The following is a 13,191-nucleotide window of genomic DNA, read 5'->3' on the forward strand; positions in this document are numbered from 1 at the left end:
CCCTTCCTGGAGGCACCCAGTGGCTGTGGCCTGGCAGCACCCCCCTGCCCTCCATGTCCCCAGCCAGCCCAGCCTGGGCACCTTGGGCTGTCCCCACCCTCCCGCTGGGGTGGTGTCCCAGCCTCCAGGCCTTCTGCTGCAGGCCTGGGGGACATATTGGGGCAGCACCGGAGCAGCCGGGTGTCAGGGACCAGGCGGCTGCCCGAGGGCTGCTTATGGCCTCTGACACCCAATTCCGCAGGGCTTCCCACCACCCCGGCTCCTCCAGGGCCTTCTGTCCCCTTGGAACCTCCTGCCACCCACTCCCTCACACATCCCCCTCGTGCCTTCCCACTGCCTTGTCCCGTCTGGGCCTCCGCAGCCCCTCATCCCTTCACGGCCTCCCAGCACCCCGTGCCCTCAGGGGCACCCCCAGCCTGGCCCGGCAGCAGCGCCGCAGCCCCACAGGGGCTCCAGCAGCTCCTCAGCCATCACGGCACCAACACACGGGCAGCAGAACACAGATGGCGCTTCCTGCCTGCCACAGGGCTTGTGGCTTCAGCACAACCACCAAAGGCCAAGGGGCTTCTGGCCATTTCCCCTGCACCACTGCATGCCCCGGCAGGTTGCTGAACACAAGAACCCTTTTCCCTCTCTTCCCCTATGCCCCACACACCCTGGGCAGCAAAAGAAAGGTCTTGGGACTCTTGTGGTTTATAACATATCCTATATTATTTACATACTAGATGGAAACGAAACGAAGAAAAGAACAATCTCTATGAAACAAAAAATAACAGATGGCCCATGTGGCCCCAGAAGATAGAGCCTCTCAGCCCTAACATATCCTACATTATTTACATACTAAAAAGAAGAGAAAAATGGAAAAGAACAACCCTTATGATATAAAAAATCCTGGCTGGCCCATGTGGCACCAGAAGACAGAGCCTCTCAGGTCAGCGCTGAGCACATCTCCAGCAATGCAGCCAGCCCAGGCCCGACAGACGAGGCCGTGTCCTCCATGCCCTGAGGATTTGGTCTTCCATCCTCTGGAGAATGGAGTAACGGGCACTCTGGATGGCCCGGAGGACATACAGCGTTTCAAGTGCCAGGTCTGACACGGCACCACTTCTGTCCTCCGTCAGGCGTTCGAGGGCTGCAAGAGAGACAAACAGAGCCACGGTCAGATCCCAGAGCTGCGGGGGCCCAGCGAGAGCCCCCTGCCAGGGCCATGCCAGCCCGCTCTTGCCTTGGCCAGGAGGGAGCAGGGACCAAGGGGGTCAGCCCGAAGCTGCTGGCCACAAATGCCCCAAGTGGCCCTGAAATCTCGCTGTGCTCTGCCCACGCCGCCCCTCATCGGCACAGGGAGCAGAGCCCTCCACAGCCTGGCCAGGGCTTGCAGCTGCCCCCGACAGCCACCGCTGTCAGCCCGCTGTCCTGGCTCACCTCTGCACAACACCTGGAGCTCTGCCTGCTGCCCCCTCAGCTGCTCCCCGGCCATCCCTGAGAACACAGAGCCTGTCAGGGTCCCAGCAGCACAGCTCCCTGCCAGCGGCGCTGCCAGCCCTGTGGCCACACGGCCTCCTGCCCCGGCAGGGCTCAGCCCGGGCCCTTGCCGCATCCTAACCCAGCCCAAGGGCACGGCTGCCAGAGTCCGGCAGCAGCAGCCCCGAGGGCAGCCGGGGCTCCAGGGCGCCGGGCCCGGGTGCCGCTGCCGGGGCAGCAGCCGGGGCTGGGGCCGAGCTGCGGCGGGGCGGGGAGGGAGCCCGGGCTCGGGACTCACCGATGACCCTGATGGCCGCCGCTCGCAGGGTCTCCTGGGGGTCCTGCAGGTACTGCAGGGCCCGGCGCAGGTGCTCGGCCAAGGGGATCCTGTGGTCTGCCAGCTGGAGAGAGCGGCAGGAGGGAAGGGTTGGCGCGGGCTCTGCCCCTCGGCCGGGCGCTGCTGCCTGCGGCCAGCCCCGGCCTCCCGTGCCCGGCCAGCCCTGAGGCCCGGCCAGCAGCCGCTGGCGCCGGGCTCTGGAGGGGGCAGAGGGCCGGCTGCTGCCCGGGGAGCCGCGGTGCCGGCCCGGCCCGCAGCCCCGCTGGGCCGGGGCTCCATCAGCACCCGGCTCGGGGCCACAGGGGGCTGCAGAAGAAGCCGTGCGGCCCCCGGCTGCAGCAGTGGGCAGAGGCACAGCTGCCAGCCCCACACACTGAGCACCGGGGCCAGGGGGCTTCTCTAGCCTTTGGCTGGCACTTGCAGGCTGCCCTTACCACGAGCTTGGCAAACTTCCACAGCTTCTCCTTCCTCACAGCTTTTTCTAGGTCTGGCCTCTTCAGAAAGCCAGCCGCACGAAGGAGCGTTGTCCGAGAGGCCTGGGGAGCAGCAGAGAGCCGCAAATGGCCCCACAAGGCAGGGCACAGGAGTGTCCCAGTGCCAAGGGCTGGAGGAGGCTGCAGCCTGCAAGCCTGCGTCAGGGCAGGAGGCAGCTGAGCCCCCTGCCAAGGCGCAGCAGCAGCCCAGGAGTCCTCACCTCTGCCACATGCCGATTCTCATCTTGGCAGTGGAAAAAGAGTGGGAGCAGGCTCTGGTACACTCGTTCCTTCAGGGGCTTTCTTCCTTCTTCTTCTGCCGAAGACATCACTCTTCGAAGGAGAAACATGGAGAGCAGCTGCACCTGGCTATGGGGCTGTATGAAAGGAAGGAAGGAAAAATGACCTCATCATTGGCTTCTTGTGGCCCACATTGGCGCAGGCCTGCAAATGCACAGGGCACAAAGTGTCCGGGCAGCAGGCAGTGGCCGTGGCCGGGGCACAGAGCCTTACATTGTCCAGGAGTTTCAGGAGCGGCTCAGCCAGCTGCAGGGCCCTGCGCCAGGATATTGGGGTGTCTTCATCCTTGAAAATATAGCTCAGGAGAGCAATGCTCATCCTGGCCACGTCACTGTCCAAGTCCCACAGGAGGTGCACTAGTCTTCCTGTCAGGCTCTGAATTCTTTCGGCCTGTGCAGAACACAAGGGTGTGAAAGCCCGGGCAGCTGCCGCAGGGCCCAGAGGCCAAAGGGCTATCCCAAAGCACTCGGGCAGCTGAAGCAGGAGGCAGGAGAGCTGCGAGGAGCTGCCTCAGCGCCCAAGGCAAAGGCCAGCCAAGGCCAAGGGACAGCATTGCCCAGCCTCATGCTGCCCACACGGCTTCAGCTGCTGCCCCCTTCTCACCATGGAGGGATGGTCCTTTAGCAGGAGGAGAGCCCTGAGAACCTGGTGATGCATCTCTGTGGAGTTGTACCACAGGTACTTATACAAGATCTCCATTAGGCTGTCACCACAGTCACTCAAGTCCAGGCAATCTAGGAGCTGAAAGGCACAGGGCAGTGAGAGAGGAGCCGGCCGGCAGGAGCCTGGAAGTGCGCAGGGCTGGGCCCAGGCAGCAGCACAGGGCGCGGTTGCCATCCCTGGCAGCTGTGGCTATGGCAGGGGACAGGGCTGGCAGGGAGCTGAGCGAGGTAGTGCTGGCCATCAGATTCACCTCCACAAGGAATGCCATGGCAGAGACATCCCAGTGTGGCAACGGTTTGCTGAGCACCTCAAGCAGGTAGCTTAAGATGCCTTTACACAAGTGGACACATGCACGGCGCATTACCCTGGAAGGCAGAAAATGGCAGAAAGAGTCTCAGCAAGGGTGCGAAAAACCTCTCCCAGGACTGACTGACACAGTTCTCCTATTGCCCCAGCACCCTGTGAGGGTATTTGGGCCCTTGAGATGTGGCTGCTCCTGCGCACCCTCCTCTCACAGCCTTTTGCAGTCTCCTTGGCCATCCCTCACTGACGAGGCCCTCGGTGACGAGGCCCTCAGGCCCATGGCCACGGGGACTGTGGGGGGGCATCCCGGGCAGGGGGCACAAATGTCAGAGGAAGTGGGGAGAAGGGGGGCTCACCTGGCCAGCAGACCCATGGCATAGTGGTGGGTGTCAGCACAGAGCAGCGTGTCCCAGCCACGCTTGCGTTCCATTGCCACCACCACATGCTCCAAGTGGAGACTGCAGAGCAGGGCCTTCAGGGTCTGCACTGCAAACCTGTGTGCACAGCAAAGCCCAGGTGATGCTGGGAGCGCTGGCTCTGAGGCTGGGGAAGTGGCAGGGACAAGAGGACTGGCATGGAGCACCTGTTGGGGCTGGTGGAGAGGCTGTGTTGCTCCTGGCATTCCTTCCAGAAGGTATGGACGTCCTCTGTCATATACAAAGTACTGAAGTACGTTTGGAAGAGGAGATGCACAAAGAGGCGGGGGAAATAGACTGTGAGGATCTGTGGGCAACAGGGCCCCTGGAGGATCTTCCACATCACCAGAGTTGCCTGTAGAGGACAAAGCAGCCTGAGACAGCGCTCAGTGCCGGGGCGTCCGTGTGGCAGGGCCTGAGCGTGGCAGGGAGAGGCCGGGGGAGACGCAGGGGGAGCAGCGGGCCTGGTGGCCCTGAAGCTGCCCCTAGGCCAGGTTTGTGGCCAGTGCCTGAAGCAGGGAGATGCAGTGGGGGAAGGAGGCAACAGAGCTGCTGGAGAGGTGGCCGGCCTTGCGGTGAGCAAAGGCCAGCTCCCGAAACTCACAGTCAGGGAAAAGACAGCCGTCTTGTCCCCATCAGAGGTGCCCAGGTTTTTCTGCGGCCAGCTCCCCACCACATTGATGAGGAGCGGTGTCACTTCCTCTGAAATCCAGGGCGAGAGCAAGATGGTCGTCCACATGGCCATAGCAGCTCTGCGGGGTCAGACACAGCACCGTGGGCTGGGCAGCAGCGGGGAGCTGAGCTGGCCGCCAGCTCTGCCTGTGCCCACTGCCCCTGAGCAGCAGCAGCAGCCAGGCAGCCCAGCCCTGTGGGGACAGGCCCCTGAGGGGCAGGCTGGCAGCACGGCAGCAGGCTCGGGGGCTGACTTTGTAGCAGGGCTGGCAAAGGGAGCAACCAGAGGGCCCTGGAAGTCTGTGTTGCTCACAGCCCTGGGCCGGGCTGTACAGGGTGATGGGCTGGTGAGCCCTGAGGCCTCGGGGCAGCTGGGCCCCATACCTGTCACACGTTGGGGCCACCCGCAGGAGAGTGATGGCCACATCATCGGGCTCTGCCTCGGCCACTTGCATCAGGGCCCAGTCCATCCTGTGCTCAGCAGCCTCATTGGCCATGAGCCACTGGTGGATGTACCTCACCACGCCGGGCACCTGGAGAAGGCACAGGGAGACTTGGAATGCTAGCAGAGGGAGTCAGCAATGCGCCCAGCTTCTTCCCCAGACAAGTGCTTCTCTTCCAGCCCACTGCCATGGCCTCAAAAGCTTCAAGTGAGCAGCAGGCGTGGCTTGGGAAAGCCAAGCAATTGCTGGAGGATCAAAGGCTGGCCACAGGCTGCTTACTTGCTCTGGATTGAAAAGAGCCGTCTCTACAAGCAGATCCAGCTGGGCAGCGCTGCTCTGTTCTACCAAGACCTCTGAGGATGCTTTGACCTCAGTGTCCATAGGTCTGGTGTCTTCCTTGCCAATTCTCGTGATGAATTGGTAAAGAAACTGTAGGAGAAGGGCAGGAAGGCAGGGAAGTTGCATGGAGTGCTCCAAGTGCGGTGCTGGGCTGAGCAGTGCCAGCAGGCCCAGCCCAGGTGGGGATGGCTGCAGGTACCTGCGCTGCTCTGCGGAAGCGGCCACGGGCGGTGTCCTGCTCTTGTGTGCCGTCCATGGCTGCATCTGGCAAAGAGCAGCCAGAGCTGAGGGGCTGCGGGAGAGGCCGGAGAGCACAGCCCAGCCCTGCGTTCCCCAGGCAGGGACAGTCCCGGGATGCCCCAGGGGATGCAGCACGGCCACTGCTGCGGGGGCAGCCCCAGCCCCTTTTTTGTGCTGTCCATGGGTGTGTCTCCACAGGACAGTGTGGGATGGGATGAGATGGGATGCAATGGGATGGGATGGGGCCAAGACGGCCGCAGGCACCAGCCCTGTGGCCCAGCTCTGCCACTCACCCTCCTCCAGCGGCTGCAACTGCTGCACCTCTTCGGTCTCTGGTGCTGGGGCAGCTCCAGGGCCTTCTTCCTCGACCTCCTCCTCCTCCTCCTCCACCCAGGCCAGCTTGGGCACTCCAGGGGGTCGCTGCTCCCTATCTTCTTTCGGACTCTCCCATCCTTTCCATAGGAACAGCACCAGGGGATGGCATGGCATGGAATGGGATGGGGCCAAGCTGGCAACAGGCACTAGCCCTAATGCCGAGCTCTGCAACTCACTCTCCTGTGGTGCCTGGAACTCCTGCACCTCTTCAGACTCCTGTGCCAGGACAGCTCCAGAGCCTTCTTCTTCCTCCTCCTCAAGCCAGGCCAACTTGGGCACTCTTGGAGGTCGCTGCTCCATGGCAGTGACTGGATTTATGGCTGCTTGCAGGAGAGATGGCTCGGAAAAGCTCGGAGTCAGCAAGTCCTGCAGTCGTGCCTGGAAGGCACCTGCAAGACTCAAGTCCTGGCAAGATTGCAAGACAGCGAGTCCTGCACTTGGGTCTTGAAGGCTCCTGCCACAAGGACAGGAGGCTCCTCAACAGGGACTGTGGTCTGGTCTCAAGGGCAGAGACTGCAGGGATGGGCGACACCTCGGAAAAGCTCCGGGTCACCAAGTCCCACGGTCTGCCCTCAAGAGAACCTTAAGAAGGAAGGCTCAGCAAGGCCACAGGTCAGCAAGACCTGTGGTCTGGCCTCGAGGTCACCTGCAGTAATAGTGCTTCAGAAAAGCTCCAGGTCCGACACAAAGGAGTGCGCTGTGCGGGGGCTCCTCACAGCACCGCTCTGGCGCGTCCTGACCCGTCGCGTGCACCGAGCACTGTGGCGTGGCCCTGTCACCGCCAGCTCCTATGGCAGCACGTGTCACAAAGGGCCCTTTGACATCTGCTCCCGTTGCCACCATCCCACGGTGACCGTGCTGCAGCGTGTCACAAAGGGCCCTTGCACACCCTGCCCTCCGCCCTGGGGCCGCCCCCATCCCCCCCCAAGTGGCCCAGCTTGGAAGGAATCCCTTGCCCAAAGTGTCTAAGACAGCCTGATGGGATCTTTAGGAACAGCTTGTTAGAAATGAAATGGAGGCAAATTTATCAATTAGAATTTTATTGAAAACTTTGTAAAATTTACTCATGGATGTTATAAATACACAAAAAAAAGGATATATAAGAAAAGGTTTTTATTAATTATAGCAAGCCAGCAATACGCAAAGTCGGCGCCGGGCGGCAGAGAGGAGGAGGAGAAACCTCTTCCCACAGAGCTGCCGCCGCTTCCCGCTTCCGTGTCTGTCCTTTTATTTGTTTCGGCCTCCTGGTGATGTGGCTTTCCTGCGGCGTTTCTGAGCATGCGTCTCTGGTCATTAGATGATCTTTCTCTGCCCTCTTGTGGTCGTAGAAGGGAGGCTTCAAGTCTTCCTCACTCCTGTTCCATTGACCTTTTCTCACAGTTTCTCTCTCCAAGTTTATCTTGTCCTAGTGTTCCAGGAATTTCTGCTAGGCTGTTATTAATTATGCCAACTTCAGCGAGTTAGTGGCCTTCAAACCCCTTTCTCAACTTTATATCTAAAGTACAATTTCGCAAAGCATTCTATCATATCTATATATTTAGGCGAACAAAAGAGCTTCTATCTATCACAAACCCCCCTTTTTCTATTTTTTTACTTTTGTTCGCTGAATCTTTGTAGTTCTTTTTTACTTAATTCTAAATAATCTTCTGTTTCTTCTCCTTTTAAAGCTTCATATTTGGCATGTATTAACATAAGGTGTGCTGTTTCTAACTTGTTTTTTACAATATTAATAATTTTATTGAGAATGCAAGGGCTTAAAGTAAGTATTAAAATTAGCAAAATTAAGGGCCCCATTATGGTGGATAACAAAGTAGTTAACCAGGGGGAATAATTAAACTAAGATTCATACCAGTTTTGGTGCATTCCTTGTTCTTTTTTCTTCTTTTCTAGTCTTTCCTGTAATTTAGCCATGGTCTCTCTTACTATTCCACTTTTATTTACATATACACAACATTCTTCTTTAAGGGCAGCACAAAGACCTCCTTGTCGTAAAAATAATAAATTTAATCTTCTTCTATTTTGTAAGGCCACTTCAGCCAGTGAGTCTAGGGAGTCCGTGAGATCTTTTATAGATTTATCAATCCTTCTTAAATCTTCATCTACTGAAATTCTAAGCTCTTTGAGCCCCTGGTGTTGATTTACTAAGGATGCTATACCTGTTTTCAATCCAGCCCCTCCTATGCCTAGCAATACAGCTACTGTTAGTGCTGTGAGGGGTTCTCGCTTCACTAAATGATGTTCTGGGTTTTGATATTGTGTATACACATATTCTTCAGAATGATAAATAATCCTGGGAACTATTATAACTTGTATGCAGAATTCATAGGTTTCATTAAAAGTTGTTATAGAAACACATGGCGTTACTCCTAAAGTGTTACAAACCCATTTAGTATTAGGTGCTGGAATCAGCCACTGAGCTGGCTTGCGAGGGTCATTAATCTGTATTTTTGTTTGGCATAAATAGTTCTTATCTAGGGGCACATTTCTCACACATTTCCCTTTTCCAGTGACTCGAGATAATGTTATTCCTGGGGTATTTTCCCTTCCCGATTTCCATAAGCAAGCAGCAGGATTGGTACCATTCACTCTTTTTGGTTCTGCTATGGAGCCTATAGCTTCATAAAAAGGTGGGTTAATGTTATAACATAACCAACATTCTCTAGTTAAATTTGGATGTGTATCATTTAATACTCTAAAAGTAGCTTGCAGAATTTCCCAAAGAGCTTCATTTCCATACTCTTGGGGTGTCTCTACCGTGGTTAATACTTGGGTGTTATTTTCTAATTTTTCTGAATGGTTATTCTGATCCCTTACTTTAGGGTCTTCTACTCCCCATACCACTGGATTTGGTCCAACAGATCCCGAGTCATGGGGAACTACCTCTTTCTTTATGAGTATATGCACCCCCCGATCCCTTCCGGGTTCCCATACTCTGAGACCCCAGGTTCTTCCCAATAACCACCCAGGATCTTGGGATTCTATAATATTTATATAGTGAAATTTACAAGTTCTAATATATGTTATCTCCCCTGAGGGGCCTATCCAGGGTTTTACACATCCGTGTGGACCCCGTTCGACCTTTAAATACTTATCTGGGTTCTGTACTTGCCATCCCATGGAAATTGTTTCACAGCCCCAATATTTACAGTAAAATTCTCCGGGATAATTACAATATCCTCTGCCTCGGTTAGAAGCTGGGCACATGTATAATACTTTATGACCAGGTGGGAAATAATTAATACCCTTCCACTTAATGAGAGAGTCTAATGTAACTTGAAAGCTAGGGGCTCCAGAGGTAATTTGTGATTGTATAATAACCTGGTCCTCCCATCGAATTAAGGACCAGTTAAAGGGTTCATGTGTCTTACTTAAACAAAGGTTAAATATACTAATTAAAATTATAAATGTTACTGACCTTTTTAATGAGCATTGGTTTCCCTTGCTATAATAGAGGCTTTTTCCTTGTAAAATTCTAGTTTGGGCTTCCCATAATTTACTTTGCTGGGTTGTCTTATTCCCATTCTTGTGGCATTTCCAGGACCATGACCTTTTGGTCCCATGTATATTGGAGTGTTTCCCTCCACAGTTTATTACTCCTCTGCCTCTCCCGTCGTCGACCCGGTTGCCTCGGGCCACGGGGTGTACCATCTTCTCGGCAGCAAGAGTATTCTTCAGGAGGGAGATTACTCCTTTTTTTATTCTTTCTTTGTATATATTTTTCTCAATTTCTATGTTTTACTAAAGGAGTATTACACCTCAATTCCTGAAGCCTCCGTCTGCACAACCCAGCCACTATATTTACTACAAAAGGTGCAGATTCGTTTGGATGGTAACAATAATACAAGGGATTGACTCCTTTTGAGTAAGTGGCCCACCACTTTTCTGATCCTTTTTCAAATTCCCCTGCCTGTGTTTTGTTTCTTAAGGCCCAATCGGTGAGTCTTCTCTGGGCAATGTAGCAAAATCTACACACCCTTCTCGGTGGATAGCCTCTATGACAGTGGGTCCACCAATGTTCTTCACATACTATACATTTAAAACAAACAAAAGGGTAACAATTCTGGCATACAGCACAACTTATTTTAACATTTCTATTATATATTTCCTCACTACTAGATAGGGGTATCTTATATTCTATATAAAAGCCTTTATGGAGTTCACTATTCATAAGTCTCTATACAGATTAATAATTTTCAGATATCATTTTAAGTCTCAGGTCCCCAGTCGGGCTAATCACTTTCTAATTATTAGTTTGTTTTTGGTGGCTCCACAGGTCCCTTAATTCGACTTGCATGTGTCCATCCTTTCTCAGCAGTTCGGACTGCAGAATTAGTTGTTTGCAGGACTTGATATGGTCCCTCCCACTTCGGTGTTAGGGGATTCTCTTTCCAACTTCTTATCAGCACCCACTCTCCCGGTTGTACCTGATGTAATATAAAATCCAATGGTGGTCTTTGAGCTAGCATTCCTTTTTCCCATAATGCCTTCTTATACTTCATTAATTTTATTAAGTATTTATTGATATATTGGTCACTCACATTTGGATGTGTTTGAACTTCTTCTATATTATAAGGCATCCCATATAACATCTCAAAAGGGGAAATTCCCAAATCTGCCCTTGGCTGAGTTCGAATATTTAGAAGGGCTAGTGGAACACATTTGACCCATGATAGTTTTGTTTCCATCATCAGTTTAGTAAGTTGTTTTTTTATTTCCCCATTCATTCTTTCTACTCTCCCAGAACTTTGAGGGTGCCAAGGGGTGTGTTGTTCCCACTTTATTCCTAATGCCTCCGACACCTCTTGAGTTATTTTTGATGTAAAATGGGGACCTTTGTCAGAATCTATTGTCTCTGGTACCCCGTACCTGGGAATTATTTCTTCCAATAACACCTTTACAACTGTTCGTGAAGTTTCCCTAGATGTAGGGAAAGCCTCTACAAAATGGGTGAGGTGATCCACTAGGACCAGGAGATATTTAAGTCTCCCTACCTTTGGTAGTTCTGTAAAGTCAATTTGAATATTCGCAAAAGGTCTTTTTGCCAAGGGTCTCCCTCCATAAGGTAATTTTCTAAGATTCTTCCTATTTGCTTTTAAACATGGGAGGCAGCTTCTAGTAATTTGCTTAGCTAAGTCTCGAATACCTGTGCTCATATACTTTGCTGCAAAATAGTCTACTAGTCCTTGTGCTCCCCAATGTGTCCTTTGATGTATTTTTTCTAATATTCTTTGAGCTATAGCTTTTGGTAGTACTTCCCGGCCATCTGGAAGGAACCATCTCCCCTCTGAGTTTTCTACCGCCCCTGTCTCTGGGAGTTTTAATCTCTCTCCCTCAGTAAATTTACTTCTTAAACCACTATCTTTATGTTCCATAATTTCTTCATGCCCCCCTTTTTCTTTTAGGACCATTGTCCGTAATGCCGCCCGTTTTGCCTCCTGATCTGCAGCATTATTTCCCCTACTCTTCAAGTCCATTCCCTTCTGATGTCCTTTCAAATGAACCACTGCCACTCTTTTGGGCCCTCTCAGGGCCTTTAATACTGCAATTATGAGTTTTTGATGGACTAAATCTTTTCCTTGGGAATTTATTAAACCTCTTTCTTCCCACAATTTACCAAATTGGTATGCACCACCCCATAACTATATCTGGAATTTGTATATATTGTCCCCTCCTTCCCTTCTAATAATTTCAATGCTCTTAATACTGCATACAATTCACAAGCTTGGGCTGACCAAGATTTATCTAATGAACCTGATTCTAGGACTTGCAAATCAGGTCTTCTTACTATTGCATAGCCTGTTTTCCTCTTTCCTTCTATTACTCTGGAGGATCCATCCACAAACAACTTTTCTCCACTTTCCAATTCCTCTTCTTCTAAATCAGGTCTAATTTTGGTCTGTTCTTCAATTGTAGTTACACAATCATGTATCAGGGATTTTCCTTCGGGTTCTCCATACAAAAATGCAGCCGGATTTTGTAAAGTGGTGGTTTCTAATATTAAGTTTGGGGCCTCAACTAAAATTCTTTCATATTTTAAAAGTCTAGCATCTGAAATCCACTTATCCGCCTTTTGTTGTAACACCCCCCGAATATTATGGGGGGACATTACCTTCAAATTACTATTAAAGGTAATTTTCCTAGCTTCCTCTACCAGCAGGGCACATCCTGCTATTACTTGTAGACAAGTTGGCCAGCCTTTACTCACGGGGTCCAAGATCTTTGATAGATACCCTATCGGCTTTTTTTCTCTGCTCACTCTTGAGTCAGGACTCCAAAGGCAATTCCATCCTCCACATTCACAAACAAATAAAAAGGTCTTTTTAAATCTGGGAGACTCAAAACAGGAGCATGAATTAAACTCTCTTTTAGCTCTTGAAATTTTTCTATATCTTCTAAACTCCATTTCATTAATCCCTCTTGTGTCAATTTATGATATAAAAATTTAACTTTACCACTATAATTTTCAATCCACTGTCTACAGTATCCTGTTAATCCCAAGATTTGACGTACCTGCCTTTTATTTTTTGGAATTGGTAATGATAAAATTCCTTGTACTCTCTCAGGATCTATCTTTTTTTTTCCTTCCTTCAGATAATGACTTAAATATTTTACTTCTTTTTCAACAAATTGGAGCTTTGCTTTGGATACTTTCAATCCCTTTAAACTCAGAAAGTTTAATAACTTAATACTCTCTCTCCTTACGTCTTCTTCCTCTTTCCCAGCTAAAAGTAAATCATCCACATATTGTATCAAGGTCACTCTCGGGTCTATTTGATAATCCTGTAAAACCTGTTCTAATGCTTGCCCAAATAAATTAGGGGATTCCGTGAATCCCTGGGGCAATACCGTCCATCTCAGTTGTTGTCTCCTCCCCGTATCTGGATCTTCCCATTCAAATGCAAAATAATCTCGACTAGCCTCATCCAGAGGGCAGGCCCAGAATGCATCTTTTAAATCTATAACACTGTACCACAAACTGTCAGGCCTCAACTTACTTAGTAACGTGTACGGATTTGCAACTACGGGAAACCGTGCTACTGTACGTTTGTTAATTTCTCTTAAATCTTGTACCAAACGATAAGTCTCATCTGGCTTCTTTACTGGCAGTATGGGTGTGTTAAAAGGTGACATACATGGTTCTAATAGTCCCTTGCTTAACAATCTATCAA

The 13,191-nt window shown here is 51.4% G+C and overlaps 1 protein-coding gene across 1 annotated transcript; it reads right to left on the reverse strand.

Annotated features, from left to right (window-relative positions):
• Positions 1-689: 689 nt before the first annotated feature.
• Positions 690-6,786, reverse strand: LOC147646585 (maestro heat-like repeat-containing protein family member 7). Its single transcript, XM_086873264.1, has 16 exons — positions 6,199-6,786; positions 5,941-6,099; positions 5,607-5,671; positions 5,348-5,497; positions 5,010-5,158; positions 4,558-4,705; positions 4,121-4,308; positions 3,894-4,031; positions 3,485-3,599; positions 3,175-3,312; positions 2,785-2,961; positions 2,493-2,648; positions 2,233-2,334; positions 1,760-1,862; positions 1,423-1,479; positions 690-1,132 (listed from the first exon to the last, which is right to left on the reverse strand). Exons 1-16 carry the CDS (start codon positions 6,320-6,322, stop codon positions 933-935), a joined length of 2,169 nt encoding a protein of 722 aa, XP_086729390.1. The 5' UTR covers positions 6,323-6,786; the 3' UTR covers positions 690-932.
• Positions 6,787-13,191: the final 6,405 nt, after the last annotated feature.

This window comes from Cyanistes caeruleus, unplaced genomic scaffold, assembly GCF_971803275.1.
Source record: "Cyanistes caeruleus unplaced genomic scaffold, bCyaCae1.hap1.1 HAP1_SCAFFOLD_91, whole genome shotgun sequence".
NCBI lineage: Eukaryota > Metazoa > Chordata > Aves > Passeriformes > Paridae > Cyanistes > Cyanistes caeruleus.